This window comes from Culex pipiens, chromosome 2, assembly GCF_016801865.2.
Source record: "Culex pipiens pallens isolate TS chromosome 2, TS_CPP_V2, whole genome shotgun sequence".
Taxonomy (NCBI): domain Eukaryota; kingdom Metazoa; phylum Arthropoda; class Insecta; order Diptera; family Culicidae; genus Culex; species Culex pipiens.
The window spans coordinates 51,238,955-51,261,291 of NC_068938.1; the positions used below are offsets into that span (position 1 = coordinate 51,238,955).

Below are 22,337 nucleotides of genomic sequence, written 5' to 3' on the forward strand. Positions count from 1 at the left end.
TTCGAAATTGGGTGGAAGAGGATTTTAGACTCTGTCATCTGTGTTCGATGGGAGGAGCACACTCTGGATGCACATCGCAGCGAGAGCAAAGTGGGTAATAACACATAAGTAGGCAAGTGTTTTGTTTGTTTTCGGTGATTTTATCACTTTTATTGTGTACATAGCATGATTACTCAAGATCAAGTGAGTGATTGAATTGCTTACACGAAAACTTGACAGTCTCAAAATGGTATGTGTTGATGGTAGGTTTTTTTTTAATAGTAAGTAATTCATGAATGATAATTCTATAAACAAACACGATAATTTATCAAATGAATCTTGGTTTATGTATTTCCAGATAACTTTGGAGCGTATTTGGAGTCATACTTGAGCTCATTTACCCTAATATAGTAGAAAAGGAAAAAAATAAATAAAAAACTAGCACATAAAATATGGTTTGCGCTGTTTCGAGATATTTTAGTTAAAAACTTGCGTCTTTAAATAGCTGTAACTTTTGACCCTAAAATGCTAAATTAACTTCTCAAAAATGAAAACATATGTTTTTAAAGCTCTGAAAGTGCTCAGAATATCGAAATTCTCTTAAATTCAATCCTGAATTGCTACGTAAAAAATTTTTTTTTTAAGAATTGCTGATATATATGCTGATGATTTTGTGATTTTCTACACGTATGTAACTCCTTAAGCCAATGGTTTTTGTACTCACAACAAAGTGAGTCAAACATAATCGCGGACATAATAGAAATTACTGCATACCTACTTATTTTGACAAAAAAAGAAAGAGAATATTGTTAAAAACATGATTGAAGTTGAACCCAAAAAATATACTATTTTCAAAATATTGGCAACGTCACATGAAACAAGCAAAATCATCAAACCCGAGATTTTCTGAAAAAAAAAGAGGTCTTCATTTCAATGCTTTTTGGAAACTCACAATAGGATGATTTTTGTTTTTTAGATTTATAGATTGTAGGTAATAGGCGCATTTTTTTGGTATCAGGCGCTCACAAAGTTATAGCAGAATAGAAAAAAAATGAATAATGTGGCATATTTTGGAAAACTACTTAGGCCGTTGCAAACATTTTTCAAAAGTGTATGCCCCCCCCCCTCCTTCCCCCCCTTCAAAGTCGGACTGAATACAGTCATGCCTCAGTTTAGCACCACCGAGGCGTGCATTACTGAAGCACACAGCTTATGGGATGTTGGCTATATGGGAGACATGGGGTATAATCGTGTGAAAAATCATGCAAACATCAAAAAGTTATAGTGTTTTGAAATCGGGATGATGCCAGCTCTCCATTGGGACCATCCATAAACCACGTGGACATTTTAGGGGGGGGGGGGTATGGCGATTGTCCATGCTCCATACAGAAACTTTTTTTTTGTATGGACAATTGTCCACAGGGGGGGGGGGGGGTTGAGATTTCGAAAGTGTCCACGTGGTTTGTGAATGGTCCCATTGCAATTATAACTACATGATTTTTTTTTACAAAAATACGTATGAGCGGAATTTGTTCATGCATTTCGAATGTAAAACCAACATTTTTTGAAAATACTCAAAATTTTCACAAAACTACGTATTTTCGAAAAAATACTCAAATTTTCAGTTTGCACGATATGGGTATCAAATGATCGGATATTTTTTTCATACATTTCGAATGTAATAACAACATTTTTAAAAAAATATTTTCGAGTATTTTCGAAAAATGTAGCTTTAATAACATTCGAAATATATGAAAAAATCCCGAGCAATATTGTAAGAAATGAAATTTTGATTATTTTATCGATAATACATAGTTTTGTGGAAATTTTGAGTATTTTCAAAAAATTGTGTCCACAGGGGGGGGGGGGGGGGTTAAGATTTCGAAAGTGTCCAAATGGTTTGTGAATGGTCCCATTGCAATTATAACTACATGATTTTTTTTTACAAAAATACGTATGAGCGGAATATGTTCATGCATTTCGAATGTAAAACCAACATTTTTTGAAAATACTCAAAATTTTCACAAAACTACGTATTTTCGAAAAAATACTCAAATTTTCAGTTTGCACGATATGGGTATCAAATGATCGGAATTTTTTTTCATACATTTCGAATGTAATAACAACATTTTTAAAAAATGTTTTCGAGTATTTTCAAAAAATGTAGCTGTAATAACATTCGAAATGTATGAAAAAATCCTGATCGATTGATATCCATATTGTCCAAACTGAAATATTGAGTATTTTTTCGACAATACGTAGTTTTGTGAAAATTTTGAGAATTAAAAAAAAGTAATCTTTACATTCGAGATGTATGGAAAAATACTCAAAAAATGTTTTTATTACATTCGAAATGTATAACAAAATTCCGATTGTTTGATACCCATATTTTGAAAAACTAAAATTTAGTGATTTTTTTTGAAAATACGTAGTTTTGTGAAAATTTAGAGTATTTTCAAAAAAATTGTTATAACATTCGAATTTTACGAAAAAATCAGATCATTCGATACCCAAATTGCAATAAATTTTTTTTTTATTTTTCGAGAAACATGGCATTTTTAAAACACAGGAAAAATACGTATTTTTGTGAATATTTTCATGTAATTATAATTGAAATTGATAGCTGCCATCATCCCGATTCCAAAACACTAAAAATTTTTGATGTTTGCATGATCTTCTACATATATAAAAAATTTCGATGGTTTTGTTCGAACGCGAATCAGTTGAACACGGAACGACAGATCGAGGCGTTTTTTGGAAGGTTTATATGCTAAAAAATGACACTTTGGCCACTCTGGGATCGATTCCGGAGCATCTACAGATTGTATGGGAAAATTTACGTAAAATCAAATTTTGATCACAGGAGGCTGAAAAAAAAGCAAAAAACGTCAAGAAACAAAAAAAAGTCAAGACGAAGTTTGTCGGGTAAGGCTTGTTTTTCATATGATTATAGCCAATGTCTCCCATATAGCCAAAATCCCATAAGTTGAACCGTGCTTAACTGAGGCAGCTGAACGAATCAAAACCGGGGCAGTGCAAAACCGAGGCATAACTGTAATCAGAAGGCAAAAAAAAGTTTCGAAAAACTTCAAAATTTAAATGAAAATTTAAGTTTTATCAACCCCTCCACTCCCCCCCCCCCCCCCACTTTGGTCATAGCCGAGGGACATAAACTTCAAAAAATATCAGCAACGGCGTTATTAGTGAAAAAAAAAATTAAACTTGGAATTGTTTTTAGTTAGCCAAACATAATTTGCTTTGTTCTAGAAAAATTAAGATGCTTCTTCTTGTTTTGATGTATCAGATTTATCCCTGTGAAATTCAACACCTACTTCAAACGTGAATGGATTAAGTTTCAAAGTCCGAGCGATGCCACACTCGAAACCATACGTGAACGAACGCACGCAAGCACGTGCACACACGTTCCGAGCGTAACTTTCCCAGACTGATGCCGATGATCGGTAGCCCAAACTTCTCCGGATTGGGCACCGCCACCATTACCAAGTCAAAAAGTTTCCCCTTAATGTACACTGATTTGTTAGGGATTTTTCAACCCACACACCCACACCCACATAAGGAGGATTTGGAAATTGGCACTGTGAGAAATGATGTGGTAATTTGAATGATTTCCCTCCAACAAAATTGCATCAATTTTTTTAGCCGTGTAAGGTTGAACCAAAAGGGTTCACCGGAAACAATTTAGATTCCTGTTGGGTTCGAGTGACGGGTTGACACCGAAAGAAACACCGTCATCTCGGCCAGAGGTGTCCCTTTTTACCCACATTCAATCCCAGATTGATGTCCCTCTAATATGGGGGGCGTTGACATGATGCCAATCCCGTGACCGGTTTTTGCCAGTTTGTTTGGCATCAGCATGGTCAAATCTAAACGAATCCCCCGCTCGCCTTTCAATAGGATGATTCGTTGAAGGTGCTTCCCCTTCCGGTTCCCACTAGGAGACTGACCGGAAGAAAATTTGTTTCTACATCTTTTTACCTCCACCCCTCGTGGGTAATAAATCATTCATAGGTTTTTCCCATTTTCCACATAGCGATATCGACCGACGACCTTTTGTGTGTGGCAATATTTCTTTGGACCCGAAGGTAGCTGACAGATTTTTTTCTACTGCTTTTTCTTATTCTTGTGGCTTAATTCAGACCAGAGGTCGTATGGAACTGGCAGTTTGTGTCGGCATCCAATCAATCGTGAGGGTGTGTAGTGTGCTGTGAATATGTGCTGAGTGAAAGTTTTTCTCCTCAGCTGAAATTGTGATTCAGGGATACACATCATCGAAAGCATTTTTTTGAGACAGTTGTCTTGTTGCATACAAATTTTTAATGTTTTGTGGACGTGTTATTTGCTATTTCTAGTTGTTAAATTAAAAAACTTTGAAGGATGCTTGTAAAATGTAGATCAATGGTAATCAGTTAGTCAGATATGGCTGACTGAGCCTAATTCTTGACAACTTCAACTTCAATATCATCATCAGCTTCGTCTTTGTTTATAAAAGTTGTCATTTGTGCTCAAAATGTTATTTCTTGTTCACCAAAACTTTATTAGTTTTCGTTTTGCTTTTGAAATTAAAATTTGATGTTTTTTTGCTATCAAATACTCTGATTTGAAATAAAATATAATTCAATATTAGAAAGACTAAAAAACATCTATTATTTTTTTTAAGGCCAAAAAAACACGATAACTTCAAAAATCTATGTATACTGCTTTGCAACTAGAGGGTGACGAGCGGGAATTCCCGGGAAAAATTTCCCGGGAAATTGACCATTTTTGGACCTCTCGATTCCCGGGAAATTCGGTCGAGACTCCCGGGAAATTTAAACTTATAAATATCGAAGCAAAATTATGTAAACTAATCAGAAAAAAACATTTAAAAAATTCAAAATTGTTTAGAACATTGAATGTCCAATGTTTGATGTTCAAGTTCGAATAAACCAATGTTTCTCTAATCTTCTTATTCAGAAAGTGTAAATTTTAACTTGTCGAAAATTCCAATAACTATAATTTAGAGAAGCCAAAAAAAGGTGGACCCAAAAATTTACCTTAAAAATTATTTAGCAGTTACACCCCAAGTATGAAATCAAATGTTTTATTTTCAAATATTATTTTTTCGAATTATTTGTAAAAGGGAAAAGCTTTTTCAAGTTAAGTTCAATTTCCATATCTTCTCTTGAGCATAGCAATCCAATCTAGTTTTTTGTGAACATTTGGGTTTTCCTGATAACTGTAAATATTTTTTTCAATGAATATTTAATGTTGAACTAAAAAATTAAAAAAAAAAACAATTTAAATTGTTGTTTTGAGTCGTTGTTTATCATATTGCAAAATTCCCGATAGTGGGAAATTATATATAAGCTATATTAGTTATTGTTTTACAAAAATCTAATAACAAGTTTCACAATCACTCAGTGCGAATTAAGATTCGTAAATATTTTAAACTACAATTTTGAGTCTTAAAAAACTCAAGAAACGATTTTGTTTTTGCAGATTCAGAAAAAAAATAATCAAAAGTTTTATATAGTTCCTCAAAACAATGAGGCTGTTTAAATTAACGTTTCATAGAATTAGTATGAATTAACAGTAACTGAATTCATTTAAAAGAAACAAATTTATTACTTTTCATTTTAAATTTTTGACACTGTTGGCGTAGTAAAAAAACTCCCGGGTCCCGGGAATTCCCGGGAAATTGCCAAGTTCAACTCTCGATTCCCGGGAAATTGAAAATCTCGAGAATCGTCACCCTCTATTTGCAACAGCTTTGGCGTGCAAAAAGCACACTGAAATTAGCAGTAATCTTGGCGACGGACTCCTACTGATGGTGATGACCATGCGACGCGTCGCCTTGGTCAGCATTAATTACGCCAGAAATTCGTGGGTGGCATTCAGACGTCGCCGTGTCCGGCCAGGACCGGGTGTTGGAATGACATTCATTTCTCATGTGTCTGGCTCCGATGTGTGAATGAATGAATTTGGGATGCTGCTCTTCTGTTTTTAAATAATGATTTTCAGTATTTTGATCAACCTGCTGATTTTTTCATCGAAAGAAATCATATCCTGTGCTAAATTCCTCGAATCCGCAATCAGACTTTTATTGAACTATCAAATCGATTAGCTGTACGAAGAAATTATTTATAGCCCCGAAGGCATTCCCAGAATGAGTTATAGAGCCATCTGAATCGTTCGTTTGCTAGTCCTAGTTTCATTTCATCTGTGTGGTTATCTGTGCGCCAGGACGGCATACTTCTGGTCGGGATTCTCCAAATTGGTGGCCAATGGTTTTATGTTTGGCTAGTCAATTTCTAGGACTTTTTGGAAGAAAGCCGCGACTCGTAAGGATGTTCCGGGATAGATAGAGGACTGAAATGCCAGGAATGGTTGCTTTCTGCACGAACGAGGCTAATTAAATGCTTTGGTTGGCGTTTTTGGTGAACTACTGGTAAGGGGAACATAGTTGGTTCCGTTGAGATAACACGGTCAGTGCCTTTGTATTAGAGGACGATTGAATTTGCCAAAAAATGTAGATTTCTATTTTAAACCATTTGACCAAAATTTCAAAGCACTACTTCGTTATCCACATGGAATATATCTTGCACGTCTTCACTCCAAGTTTTATTTAAATTGCTCCAACCATTTTCGAGATATCATGGCACTTCAAGTGAAATTCGTATTTCTAGGTGGAAAAATTTCAAAGCTTGCTCAAATTTGAAATAACTCAAGAGGCAGTTTTTGTATATTTTGCTCGGTTTGTTTTAGATGTCGTTTCGAGATGCTCCGATTTGGATGAAACTTTCAGCGTTTGTGTGTCTATACATGAGATGAATTCTTGCCAAATATGAGCCCTTTACGACAAAGGGAATTGGGGTAAAACGATTTAACGAAAAAAGTGTTGCAACCATTAGTTTCCAAAATATTTATGTATTTAAGCAAGGGGAAAACCACTCTCATCAAAGAGCCCTGGGCACCATCGGGCATGTTCTCGGGCACCTTTGGGCATCTTCGGGCACATGTTCGGGCACCTTTCAAAGCAAAGAAATGTGCCCGAACATGTGTCCGAAGGTGCCCAAAGGTGCCCGAGAACGTGCCCGATGGTGACTTTGACAGTTGGAAATCCAATTCAAATTGTCAAAGTAATCAGGATTCTGTCAGAAGTACTTTCCCTGGTTGCTAGCGCAGTTTTTTTTGTATTGAAGATTTGTTTTTTTGCGATTTAAAATTTTGAAGTTTAAAAAAAACATAAACTTTGAAAAATAATTGCAACGGCCATACTATCGCAAAAAAAAACAACGCCTGATAAAAAAAACTTAGTTTTGATCATTAACAATTTTTGTGGTGCTGTGACTCCTAATTTACAAAATATATTCAACGATAAATATACTGAACATTCATAGAATTTTGGCAAATATAATTTAAAGAGTTTTATATTGTAAAAAAACCATATATGCTTAGATTTTTATTTATTTATACTTGAATTATTATTTTTAAAACATTTTATCCAGCAATATTATAATTTTGAAAATTAAAATCAGTTATTCTGAAAATTACCCAAAATAAGTGTTTGGAAATCTTGTATACTGATTTCTTCAAAATTATAAGCAATATTAATTTGTTTAAACATAAACTTAACTTTTAAGTAAACACAGTAAATAAAAAATCAAGTTTTTTCGAAGGATTTCTAGTGCACTTCTTCAATCATATAATTGATTGTACAAATTATTACTTTTGAATAGAAAATAAAGAAATTCTACATTTTATTGCTTAAAAATAACATGTTCATAATTAGATTTTTTGTGAAAAATAGATATCACGCTTATTTTCTGAATTTAGAGACTCATCACATTTAATGCAATGTTTATGATCAGTAATCAATTTTAATGATAGTTGATTTCAGATTTTTGTTCTTTTTGACAGTGCTTCAAATTTCAATAATCATATCGATCTGATGTTTTAATAAGTACATATAATTTATTTTTGTTTCGATTTTTTTTTAATTTTTCCCGTGTTCAGGATGTCGTTTTGAGCAACTTTTGTTTTACGAAGAACTTTACTGCCCATGTTCGCATAAATGTCCCATATGCAAAAACAGCAAGCTGAGAAAAACGCTTTTGAAGTTTGTCCCACAAATAAGGCTACGTGTTAAGTTTTCGCGATAAAACTGCATTTTCTCCTGATTTCTAGAACGATGTACTGGATGTTGTAGGCTCTTTCGAAAGAGCACACGATTTTGAACCAAACTGCATTAATAACTCAAAAGCGATGAAAATGCATATGGGACATTTATGCGATCAGGGGCAGTTTACTTCTCTTATTTTTTTTTCTATTCTACCACCTCCTATCGTTACTCTTGCCTTTCTAGTTTTTTTTTTCATGTTTTTAAGGTGAAGCCGTTGATCATTTTCGATGATAATTTATCATCACTATAAAATATTCTGTATTAAATTCAATTTAACGAATTTCAGCACGAAAAGGAATCAGCATGTGCCGGGTGTTGTGTTCTTCAAGCCACTGAAAGAATTTTCGATCTGCATCAAATGCATTTAAAAATTCATATAATTTTGTGGTACAATCATTGACGTCCCAGTTGGCAATCATTGATTAATGACGATTTCCATAACTTTACAAGGAATGGGATAATCGTTTCTAAAAGGAATCAGCATGTGTAGGGCACTATTCTAAACAACTTGTTGAAGGAATTTTGTCAAAATATTGAAAGCGACGCAACATTTATATCTTTGAACAAAAAATCATGACAATGATAGAAGTTTTCACTTTTAAAATTTTTTGCATGTTTTTCACATTTTCCGCTAAAAATCCGGAGAAATTACTGCATACTCATTGTTACTTAAAATATAAGGAATGTTAGTAAAAAACACAGCCAAAGTTGACCCCTAAAATATTACATTTAAAAAAACATTGGCAAAGTCACATTAAACAAGTTAAACTTCCAAACCTAGAATTTTCTATAATTTTTAGAGTTCTTCTATCCAAAAAAAAAAGAAAAGATCAAAAATTGGTTGAAAAATTGATTTTTGGCGAATTTTTAGATCGAAACCCGTCTAAAGGCGGGGTTGGGTTGTAAAGGGTTAATAGGAAAAGGTCCAAACATTGCTTATACATTCAGTTATCAAACTTCAGATTTTAAGCTTTAAAATGAGCATATGACCATTAAACCTGAAAATTAATATTTATGCAATTGTTACTTGATGCTATTATGGCTTTTCAATTAATAAATTGTTTTTTGTTTTATTGATTTCAATAAATAATAAAACCAATTTCTCTCTTCGATCATGAATTCAATATTCATCACACCAAATTCATTACACCAAAGCCCAGCCTCCCGCCCCCCAGAAGACCAATAAAAGTCCAGCCTTCGGACGTGCCCCCACTGGGGGCCAGTCCGGAAGGACCAAACACCCGGGAAGGCACTAATTTAACTTGCTCCTTCCTCCCCTAATTGACGAGATTTGTGTTGTGCTCGCACACACAAGGACGCTTCCGTCCAGGCCCGTAGCCAGGGGGGGGGCTTCCGGGCTGCAGCCCCCCCCGAAATTTTTTCCAATTTTTTTTTAAATTGAACTACCTTAAAAAATCTCAAATCAATGATTGTGTGTTCTCTTCCCAGAAATAATTTGCAAGATAGAGAATCAAGAATAGATTGATCAAACTAAGTAATTTGCCTGTCCATTGCTGGGCTCAGTTTTTGTAGATTATGGATCCAATATTTAAAAATTGAGCTGCAGATTTGAACATTGTTCCATTCAGTAACATCTCATTTATCTTGTAGTTTTAGCATTACATTGGTTAGGATGGTCCAAATCTGGGCTTACTTGGGGCTACCCCCTAAAATCAAAGATTGATCACTAGTCTAAGTTCCAAAATTTGAGCATTTTCTGACCACTGACCACCAAGTTTGGGCAAAATCGTCAAATTGTATGGAGAAAAGCAACTGTTTCAGTTTTTGACCAATGGAAGGCGCAATAACTATCCAGTTCTTACCAATTTTCAGAACTAATATCTTCTTTAAATTTGGAAAAACTTTCCCGAAGACACCTTATTTTTTTGGGTTTTTTGCTAAAAAGTTATTAACCTTCGAAAATAGCAATTTCCGAGCGGACTGCTCTAAGGGGCTACATAGAAATAATTACCGTCATCTGGGGCGAATCGGGACTACAGTCTGAATAGGGACAGCAAAAATCCTTAGATCTTGTTGTCTTATTTTTGATTGTAGAACTTAAGTATGACCCCTGAAGAACCATAAAATAATTTAGTTGGATTCAATGTGGCGGCCAAAATGGAGGTCAAGAAATATTTCTGGTGTTTTTTTTAAAGGTCTAATAAACCAAATTTCCAGTTTTTGCTTTTTGGGTGCTTTTGAAACCGTCATGGGTATTAAAAAACACCCAAAAAGCAAAAACTGAAAATTTGGTGTATTGGACCATTAAAAAAACAGATGCCGAATTTGATGTTAAAAATAAGCAAATAAAACATGCCGATTTCATTTGTTCCTGATTCGGTTATCCGAAGTTCTTTGAACTTCGGATAATCGAAACTTTGGATAATCGAGGCTTGGCTAGTCGAATTTGGACTGTAAAATTAATAGCCCTCCTTTATTTGCATTAAAACCTTTAAACTGTCAACAAATGTTTTTTTCTACATTTTTCAAAATTTATCATAATTTCTCAAAAATATTTAGATTTTGTTTTCAAAAACGAAAGCATTTAATATGAAAAACATTTGAGTGAATTTCGACTATTATCAGAAATACAATTCTAATTTTATCGTTGTGGTTTTAAGAATATGGTTAGTTACATATCTGAGACCTTAGAGAAAACTAACTTAATCCACCTATGTGGTTGGTGCCTTCCTCACTCTTTTCCAACAATGGGTGATATGTGATATGATGGGTTTGGACACAAATTTCTGATTTCGTTAAGTTCCGGAATACAAAAAACACACATATTACTCAAGGGCTCATAAAAACGAAGTTGACTTTATCGCTGTCGGCCACCATTGCTAGTTCCAACCACTAGTGTCTTCCTTTTAATCTACAAGGACTACGCCGCCCTGGGCTCCTACTCCTACTCCTAAGTGTATGTGCACGGAGCGACGGCGCCGAATACACATATTTACACAAAGAATTTTAGAGCGCCCGCAAGGGCTCATAAGTGGCATCTTAAGTGGTCATAGCTTGAGACAGGGTTGCCAGATCTTCAATGTTTTAGACTCGTTGGAAAGGTCTTTCGATTACCTTACCAACGATGGGTCGGATGATGGATCCGGACATTGTTTACATACATTTAAGTGAGATCCGGCTACAAAAAAGTACATAAATATCACTTAAGTGGTCAGAACTCGAGACAGGGTTGCCAGATCTTCAATGTTTTAGACTCGTTGGAAAGGTCTTTCGATTACCTAACCAACGATGGGTCGGATAATGGATCCGGACATTGTTTACATACATTTAAGTGAGATCCGGCTACAAAAAAGTAAATAAATGTCACTTAAGTGGTCATAGCTCGAGACAGGGTTGCCAGATCGTCAATGTTTTAGACTCGTTGGAAAGGTCTTTCGATTACCTAACCAACGATGGGTCGGATGGTGGATCCGGACATTGTTTACATACATTTAAGTGAGATCCGGCTACAAAAAAGTAAATAAATGTCACTTAAGTGGTCATAGCTCGAGACAGGGTTGCCAGATCGTCAATGTTTTAGACTCGTTGGAAAGGTCTTTCGATTACCTAACCAACGATTGGTCGGATGATGGATCTGGACATTATTTACATACATTTAAGTGAGATCCGGCTACAAAAAAGTACATAAATATCACTTAAGTGGTCAGAACACGAGACAGGGTTGCCAGATCGTCAATGTTTTAGACTCGTTGGAAAGGTCTTTCGATTACCTGACGATGGGTCGGATGGTGGATCCGGACATTGTTTACATACATTTAAGTGATATCCGGCTACAAAAAAGTACATAAATATCACTTAAGTGGTCAGAACTCGAGACAGGGTTGCCAGATTTTCAATGTTTTAGACTCGTTGGAAAGGTCTTTTGATTACCTTACCAACGATGGGTCGGATGATGGATCCGGACATTGTTTACATACATTTAAGTGAGATCCGGTTACAAAAAAGTACATAATTATCACTTAAGTGGTTATAACTCGAGACAGGGTTGCCAGATTATCAATGTTTTGGACTCATTGGAAAGGTTTTTCAATTACCTAACTAACGATGTATAACATGATGATGTTTGGTTCAGTTTACTGCCATTTATTCAACTTCCGAAAATATGCGAAAACACAATTTTATACATAACTTTTGAACTACTTATCGAAACTTCAAACAATTCAATAGCACCGTATGGGACCCTAAACCAAGTCGAATGCAACTGGTTTGGTCAAAATCGGTTCAGCCAGTGCTGAGAAAACTGCGTGACATTATTGGTCACATACACACACACATACACACACACATACACACACACATACACACACACATACACACACACATACACACACACATACACACAGACATTTGTTCAGTTTTCGATTCTGAGTCGATATGTATACATCAAGGTGGGTTTTCGAGCTTTAAATAAAAAGTTCCATTTTAGAGCAGGATTATAGCCTTACCTCAGTGAGGAAGGCAAAAATGCTTGAGAAATATCTGTGTGTATTTTTTTATTACTTTTTCGCAAACCTTTTTTCCGAAACCACTCGTCCAAAATGCTTTCTTTTGGTCACATTTTTTAGTTTCCACCGTGGCCAATCTCCAATTTTTATTTAATATATCAAAAATCGGAAGATCAACTAAGTGAATCCTTATTATCAACTAATTTTCACTTTGTGCATGAGCTTGCGATTTTTAAAGGAAGAAATAAAATGATAAAAATATTCAAAACGTTAAAAAAATTTAAGCTTGGATTCAAAAACTCTGAAATTAAATTAATTAAACATCATTTTCAAATTGTATAATTTCTGATCAATAATTCATTTTCAAACTATTTAATTTCTATTTTTTGGATTTTACAGATTAGAATTTGCATTTTGAAAATTAAAAAATTTCTTTATTATTTTTTTTATAATTTCTTATTTCTGAATATCAATTGTAAATATTTTCCAAAGTTTATGTTGCCACCTTTTCAAAATGGACCAAAAAACAGAGAGCAAGAACAATATTAAAAAAATAGCTTCACAATTTTAATGGAAATAACTTATTTCGATTAAGTCTTTTTAGGACCAGCGACCAGGTCGGTTCGGAAAACAAATTTGAAATGTTTTTCCTGCTTTGATAATCATATACGACATGTTTGGGCTCGTTTAAAAATATTTAGAATTTTTGTAACATGTTGCGGAACCGCGGAAAGTTTTTTTTCACGAAAAAAGCATTTCGCCATCAGCTAGATATTTTGAAAACTAATGATGCAAAACAACTGTACTGATTTAAAGTGTGTTTTGAAACACTTTTAAAATAATAAAACCATAGCTTGTAGTTTTGATTTTTAACCCTCTCGACTTTGGTCAGAGTTTAGTGACATAAACTTCAGAATAATATTCGCAACGGCTAAATAAAGATTTAAACATTTTACACTTTCAAATTTCCAAATTTTCATAATTTTTGATTTCAGATTTTTTGGTATAAGACAAAGAAATGCCAGAAATCAAAAATAAAAATAATAAAAACATAAAAAATTTAAGATAACAATTCAACAGAATAATATCAAAAAATCTGAAATTCAAAAAATTAAAAAATATAAAACCGAAAAATTAATAAAATAATTAATACTTAAGAAATCCTAAACTAAAAAAAATATCATTTTAAAATTAAGTTATTCAAAATCAAATAAATTATGTTTTTTCAATCTTAATTTTTGGATACTTTAAATATTTTTATGTTTGAATTCTAGTATTCCTAAATTTATTTATTTTTACCAGAAAATTAGGTGATTATTGTAATAGCTTTTCCCTTATTTCAGCATTTTAAGATTCAGCGTTTTGATAGTCAGCTTCATGAGGCAATTCTTCAATATTATTTAAGCGAATACATTATTTTCAAACGTTATTTTCAGTCGCATCCAAATAAACAAATCAAAATCTCATCAACACATATTGCACCCGAAGAAATATCAAACGACGCTTTTTGTTTCTGTTCCTTTTCAGCTGCGTACCGCTTGAGAGAAGTCTTTTCGTAAACCTTTTCTTGACCGTTTCTTGAGATTTTTTTGTATGGAGTTTTAAGAGTCTACAGGACATTTTTTTAAATTTTCGTTCGAATGTAAAATATGGTTCTTGCAGCAAAATTCAGACTAAGATTTGATTTACAGGAAAAATGTAATCGATTTAAGAATTCTTACATAAAGTATTCTTTACTTTTAAAACAAAAATTTAAGATAATAATTACACATGATAATTTAAAAAAAAATCAGAAATTCCAAAAATGAAAAAAAATCAAAAACATAAAAAAATATAAAATAATTACAACTAAAATAATCCTTAAATTATAAAAAAACATTTTTTATCATTTTTAAATAAAGATATTCAAAAAATAATATTCAATCATTTCAATAAATTATGTTTTAATAATCTTAATTTTTTGATGCTTCGAATATTGGTATGTTTGAATTCTAGTGCAGACTAAGATTAGATTTACAGGATAAAACTAATCGATTTATGAATTCTTACATAAAGTTTTCTTTATTTTTAATTTAGCAAGGTTTCGTAAATATACAATTTCTAAACCATAAAATGTGCAGGATTTTGTTCCCAGAGTCAAGATATTGCTTGAACAAACATCGATTTTAATAAATGGTTACAATCCTAAATTATTAAACATGATTAGATCCCAGAAATAGGAAAAAAGGATTTCATTTGTGTGTTTTTTTGTTTTGCTTAGAAATATTCAGAGAGTCTTTTCTAGATCCACCACAGCCAATTTACATTATTTTTCCCCTTTATCTTGTAAAATCATATTGGTTATCAAAACTTATTTTAAAAATAATATAGTTTTGATAGTTATTTCAAAATAAATAAATAAGTGAATTGAAGATTTTAATTTGTTAATCGTGTTCGCATTTACAATTTTTATCGTACATTTTATTTTATTTCGAGAAGATGTGTCTCAGGAACTAATAGATCAATCTCCAATGGTTCTGAGTCTTTACACGATAAGAACAATAAAAGTTTTGCTTGATGTTGCTGTTATATCATTTTCATTGAAATACTTGTTAAACAGTTTGTACACTATTTTCAATAAATTGGATAATGTTAATTTTTGTGTTTTAACGAAATATGCACTTGAAAGCTAACTGTGGATTTATTTTTTTTTATCGATAAAAAATGAATGAATTCTATGAATTCATAGACTTTTAAATATTTTGACTCTGGATATCTTTAATAATGTCTTTTTGATACTCTTTGGTTTAAATTTAACCGTTTATTCGATCAGAAAATTTTATTTATAATTTATTTATTTTTTAAATTTCGAAGATAAGCAGCACGGCAACGATAGATTTAAATTTTATTAAAAAATTATCTTTAGAATGAAGATCTGATTAAATTTTTTTTGTCATGTTTTAAAATTTTTTTTTTTTTTTTTTTTTTTTTTTTTTTTTTTTTTTTTTTTTTTTTTTTTTTTTTTTTGTCGGCCAAGGGCTGCAAGATTCCAAGTATCCACAGTGCAATAAATAAAGTTCCCAGTCCTGCTAGTTTGAACTATGTTTTAATGCTTTTGGATACTAGGGATGCCCAGGTGCAGGACATCCTGGAAGGAGCGGAACTGACTGTATCGGCAGTCCTGTTCGCGACTGTCGTAATCAGGGAAGCGATCCGCCAAATGTTGGTTGTTAGTATTCCTGGTTATAAGAGTCTGAACAGTATAGCTCTGGTCCTGCATCAGTTCCCTATCCTCATGCCTCCCCGTATGTTAGATGATGACTTGAACATCTGTCTAGCTGGCGGTTGATGATGTCCATGTTTCGAATCGTGGTGATTACCCTGTCTTGTCACATGTATTTACGTAACTGACGTATAGGCGAGTGACAAGGTAGCACTATCATGACGAAGTATGATTGCGTGGACGGCCATCTCTAGGGAGTTCCGTAGTGATTTTTCAATGGAGCGTAGCCTTTGGTGTGAGCAGGCAGCCTATTCCAGTCACATTCAAAGTGAACTGTTTGTTTGCAACAGGAGTTGCGCCCTTTTGGGAAGTCACTCCGGAATTTAACGATCCTTAGAGAGGATTCTCCAGGACAATCATATTGAAATAGCCGAATGAGGAGGGCACGGAACAACGCAGTTGGTTTGGGTGCATACCTAGATCAGCTGTGTTGTTTTGGGTGGGATTGGGTTATTCGTGAGTAAGAAGATCATGTATTAATGCATCTTTTTCGTCTTCATTTTCATGTCATGCCTGGGCCTACGACTGGAGGACGGTCGCACCAGGACAACCGAATCAAGACGTCTCCGGTGTGATATCTATCACATTGGAAACAACAGCAACAACAACAACCTGATGGCACTCAGGTTCGGGAAAGTATTTGTATCGTTATTTTATAGTTTTTATATTTTATTAACATCCCTTTCTTTGCAGAGCATGGACAACAATAACAAAGCGGCAATGTGGGAAAGGGAAGTCATTTGTGATTGTAGAAGGTATTGTTTTGATTCACAGCATGTTGAACGAACTGTTGTGGATGTACCTAGAACATCGCAGCACGGGGTTTTTCTTCTGCACATTTCCAACAACAGTACTTGTTCGGTAACTTGGCTGAGAATGTAGCACAGTTACCGAATGTTGCTCGCAAACTGGGCTGAACGAAAAATGATGAGGGGACCGATGCATAACATTTTCTCTACAAATGTAAAATGATGGTTGCTTAAATTTCTTTCAGAGCTCACCTTTAATTTTGACTTAACATTTAATTAAAACTTAAATATGATTTCTAATTTGCTGAACTTGCTTTTGCATCCACTGGCCCCTCATCATTCCGGTTTGTTTGGTTATTTTACGTTTTTCTGCTTTTTAAGTGGGCTACAGCCCAAGTAGTCCAGTCAAACAAGCTCAGTTATCGAACAAGTACTGTACTTTAATTTTGCTTCACTCATCTTTCTACTCTTCTGCTCTCATTTCCCAATAAATACTGAAACGTGTTTTCCCTAACAAAAACAGTTTCCCTTAATATGCGAACGATTTTAACTTCTGTTTATCATTGATCTTTCCTTTACCCATTTTCTTATTTATTTATTAAAATGTAATTTTCATCGGCTCCTACTCTTCTTTCCTTCAAACTACAATTATTCTTTCAGTATCGAACTTTATGTAGTTAGCTTTCCTTTATTGTCTATTGTTTAAATCTACGCCCTTTTCTTCAAACAAGTATGGTTCGAGTCCTTACTTAATATATTGAATGATCACACACATAAAATTATTGTACTTTTGGTAAATTTTTGAATAACATGCTTAGGTTCAAAACATTGTAACAAAACACCGCGACAGAAGAAATAGCAACATATTAACACGATTCAACATTAGGGAAGATTTCAGGAGAAAACAGTACACAGTAAATAACAATTAGTTTTTGAATTCAAACTAAAATAAAACAGTTTTTGCTTTGTTGAAAGTTGATAGGCACACTATAAATGGTTAGGCGCTTATACTTACATCAAACCCTACGTAATGTACCACCCCCGGCCGAGTTAAAATGCGTAACCGGAAAAGAAGGTGTGCATGCCTGGCACGAACACTCAAAGCGTGTTCTAGCGTGCTGCTCGTACTGACTCAGAGCAAGGGTGAGATGTAGGTGTAAGGGCAGTGCGTGTTCGTCGGGAACCTGGTGCATAAGATCGGTCAAGGCCCGTTCTTACACTGAAAATTGCGAATTGCGAATTTTAAAATTTTATTTTTGCTCAAATTCTGGACTAATTTTCAGAATACAATGAGTAATGAATTTAAATATGGCGTTTAGTCGGAATATTAAAGTTAAACATGAATCGTTTTAATGTTTGATGCAATCTAGGAAAATTTTAACGGTTACATATGCATTACATATGCATTATTAACAACTCTTCCAGTGAATATTTTGGCGTTGAAAATTAATTTAATAAAATTTATCTAAATTTTTTAACACATTAAAATTAAACACAGGCACTGATTTTTTTTTTCTTCAAATCTATTTATTAACAGATATTTATTATAGGCCTATAGTGTCGTCCAATTACCATGGAGACACTTCAGAAGCTGAAATTTCATCGATTATATTTTTTTTGTATTTCATTAAAATTATTTATTTTTGAGAGCACCAGGAGCTTCGCAAAATATGAAATGGCTTCATTAGCTTAGAACAATTAAAATAAAACATTGTTTATGTTTGTTTATAAAATTTTAAGAACAACAAATATTCCAGTTATGAGTTTTATGTTGTGCTAGAAAAAATGAAAAATGTTAGATAAACCATCACAATTATCACACAGCTGAAAATATAAATCCAGACGGTTTAAAATTTCTCTCAGTATAAAATACAGAAAACATAATACTTATGGTTAGATAAATCAATATTTCTTTTAAAAAAAAATTTTGCTTTCAAAAATTTGATTCAAGTTAAGTATATTTTAAATTTAGCGACGTTTTTTACGAAATTGGATTACAATTAAACAATTCAAGAAAATGTAAAAAAAAACACTTTCTCTACTCCTTTAACACAAACTAGCTGTTAAAATAAAGAGAAAAAAAATGACGAAGGAGTTTCTTCAACATTGAAAACTTAATATGAAAATCTTCGAAAACTTGTTTGCATACATTACATTACAATTTTACAATTCATCTCAATAATTATACCACAAACCAAGTGATGGTATAAATGATTTGCTGATTTTTATACTCCTTGAATTTTTGCACCCAAGCCCCCCCCGAACAAAAATCCTGGCTACGGCCCTGCTTCCGTCCTTCCGTTCAGTTTTCCGAAGGCTATTAATTATTTATTCATCAATACCCTGGGACGTCTGCTCGTGGGGGTTGGGGTCTTCCCAGATCACGATTGTACGTGACAAACGAAGACGATGACGATGGGGGGTGCTTTCTATCGACAATTTAATTCACTTGTCCCTTTGCGAAGAAGTTTTTTTTAATTCTTCGTTTTTTTTTCCTTTTCTACAGGGTACCTGGAGCAGGGTCTGCTGGTACGTGACGCGTCCAAGCTGCGGAAGCACTACTTCTCGAAGGAGCGGTGGTGGCTGGACCTGGTCTCGATGCTGCCGACCGACCTCGCCTACATCTGGTGGGCGCCGAGTTCCTGCGCCGCGACCCGGCTGCCCTGTCCAATTATAGTTAGGATTAATAGGTTACTGCGTCTTCCAAGAATGTGGGAATGGTTCGACCGGACCGAGACGGCCACCGGATACCCGAACGCGTTCCGGATATGTAAAGTAAGTGAACTCGGGTGACCTCTCCGTCTCAGCCAAAACGTTCCTAATGAATTTCTTCCCCATTCGCCAACAGGTCGTTTTAGCTATCTTAGTACTAATCCACTGGAACGCGTGTCTTTACTTTGCAATAAGCTACGCGCTCGGCTTCAGCTCGGACAACTGGGTGTACAACATCAACGGGGCCAAGAATCTGACCCTGTCGCGGCAGTACATCTACAGCTTCTACTGGTCGACGCTGACGCTGACAACGATCGGTGAGACGCCGACGCCGGAGAACGACGCCGAGTACCTGTTCGTGGTGGCGGACTTTCTCGCCGGGGTGCTCATCTTCGCCACGATTGTCGGTGAGTTCCGTAAAAAATTCTGCTCTTTTTTTCAGATTTACATACCCGTGGATTTGTTTATATTACAACTAGAACTCTTAATGCCAATATTCTTCCCAACTTAAAAAAAGGAATTGGCTTTCAATTTTCTACATTTTCCGTTTTCTAATCTGCAACAATTCACGATTCAATTTGCTACGCCCCACAAAACTCTTACTCGAGTACCTCTGCCAGTGCCATATTTGCAATGAACCAGCAATTCTAATGTTCCTTCTGACGTTCCTTACTCCACATCCAATGTCCAACAATTGTGGTCATGATGGCCATATTCTTTTATTTTTATGCTTGAAACCTTGAACTAAATGTATCCTTAGCCCCAGTGTTGTTGCTATTATAATGATCAAAAAACAATTTTCAAACCACCACTCACGCGATTCAACTATAACACTACTAGGTAGAGTTGGGGCTTGGCTATTCTGTTCCTGGCAATTTCATCGGATTACCGCCCCGCATAAAAGCATTTCAATGTTGAGATCTTCACTCAGCCAAGAGAATATTATACCAATATCGCAACAATGGAGGTAGCGCGTCAAGGTAACAACGGAAAAGGAAGAGATTATTATGCTGAGGGGGGGAAATAACAATAACATCTGATGGATACTCGCTTGGAGACCCATCCGAAGGTCATCAATCACATTGGCCATTTTGATGACCGCGGTCATAAAAAAAAGCCGTAGACCCATCAGGATCCGAACAAAGAAACTCATCCACATTGAGTTATCTCAAGTGACATTCATGTCGAAAATTAGTTCAACTTATATAAAAATTTAAAGCATTCTCGCTTAACCTCCAACCCCTCACTCCCCTCTTTTTTCCAGGTAACATCGGCTCGATGATTTCGAACATGAACGTAACCCGGGTCGAGTTCCAGAACCGGATGGACGGCGTCAAGCAATACATGGCCTTCCGGAAGGTGGGCGGCGAGCTGGAAGCAAGGGTAAGTACTCGATGATGATCCGGTTGCGTGCCAAGAAGGTCCGGCTCCCCGAACAGTCTATTGAGCGAGGATTTGATGAGGACAGTACTCTATGAATGATAATTTAATTTTACATCCACGAACGTTTTATAGATAAAAAAAATCAGTGTGCTTTTTAAACTTTACAAATTTTACTACTTTGTCATTAAACAATTACTTGCCTCCAAAAAAAAGTTCTGCCTTGAAGTACAGCTCAAAAGATGCCATATCTGGTTCACTTAACATTTTTTTTTATCAAAAGTTGGTAAAGTTTTTAAAAATCGTTTTTATGAATTTTGACCCGAAAACCCCAGAGGCATATGAATATATTTTTGAAAGCTTCACAATTTCAATTGAAATAAACATGCAACCAACTAAGAACAATTTAAAAAAATACATTTTCTTGCAAACATTGAATTTGTGAAATTCCAATGAATTGATTGAATTTTCGGTGAAAACTCGTGAAATTTTTATTTTTCAAATCAGTAATTAAAAATATCAAAGTTTAATAAATATTTAATTCGCAATGTCTTTTTATGTTAATCATATGAGTTTTTACTTAAAATGCGTTATAAAAACTTTTTTTTTCAAATAAAAACTGTTTTTAAAAGGACAATAACTTTAAATAAAATCAGTACCAGCATAATGTTACCTTTTCAAATCATATTTTAATTCGTTTTAATAACAATTTAACTTCGTAATCCTATTTTTTAACAAATCTTCTCAACAATAACATCAAAATAGTCACTTTTCAATGTTTTCAGTAAAATCTAAATTTCTCAAATACGGTTAATTATTTTCAAAAAATATTTTTGTATTAACTGTCTTAAAATGAGCAATTCTCTACGAAATCAGTCTTTTTTTTAATTTTAATTTTTGTATTTTTTAATCCGGCTGAAACTTTGTTGAGGCCTTTGGTATGCCCAAAGAAGCCATTTTGCATCATTAGTTTGTCCATATAATTTTCCATACAAATTTGGCAGATGTCCATACAAAAATGATCTATGAAAATTCAAAAATCTGTATCTTTTGAAGGAATTTTTTGATCGATTTGGTGTCTTCGGCAAAGTTTTAGGTATGGATATGGACTACACTGAAAAAAAATATGCACGGTAAAAAAATGTTGGTGGGAGAGTCTGCCAACACTGCCCGGACGTGGTCTTGCTGGAAGTCGCGCTCGATTTTTTTCGTTTTTTTTACCGTTTATATTCGGGTTTTCGGATCAAAATGTGTTTTCATTGCCGAAAAAGTGTTCCGTCCATTCGGGAAAGATGGAGTTTTTGCTGAATTCCGTCAGATAAGTGCATTATTCAGTGAATTTGTTTTGGTTCTTAGAATGGCGTCGCTGAGCTCTGAAACATCTTTTCGATGCTTTTCAGTTGTATTAGTGTACGCCACAGCGGTGGGAAGCTTTTGGTTCATCTATGTGTGTATTGGTTTGTCGATGACGGGACGCGACGAGAGAGAGAGAGGTATTGATGTTGTTGTAGCGGCTGGGCGAGCGGGAGAAGAGCTTTTCGCCCGCAATACCTTTCGGGGTATATCCTAGGGTTCTACCTCTCCTACTAACATTGAGTCCAAAACCA

The 22,337-nt window shown here is 34.5% G+C and overlaps 1 protein-coding gene across 2 annotated transcripts in view; it reads left to right on the top strand.

Annotated features, from left to right (window-relative positions):
* LOC120423131 (cyclic nucleotide-gated cation channel subunit A) overlaps positions 1-22,337 on the top strand; it is a 308,588-nt gene that overhangs the window by 245,953 nt on the left and 40,298 nt on the right. For both annotated transcript variants that reach the window (XM_052708887.1, XM_039586812.2), the window contains 3 exons: positions 19,145-19,413; positions 19,487-19,757; positions 20,615-20,733. In XM_052708887.1, coding sequence (XP_052564847.1) covers positions 19,145-19,413; positions 19,487-19,757; positions 20,615-20,733 — 659 coding nt within the window. The remainder of the gene's footprint in view (positions 1-19,144; positions 19,414-19,486; positions 19,758-20,614; positions 20,734-22,337) is intronic.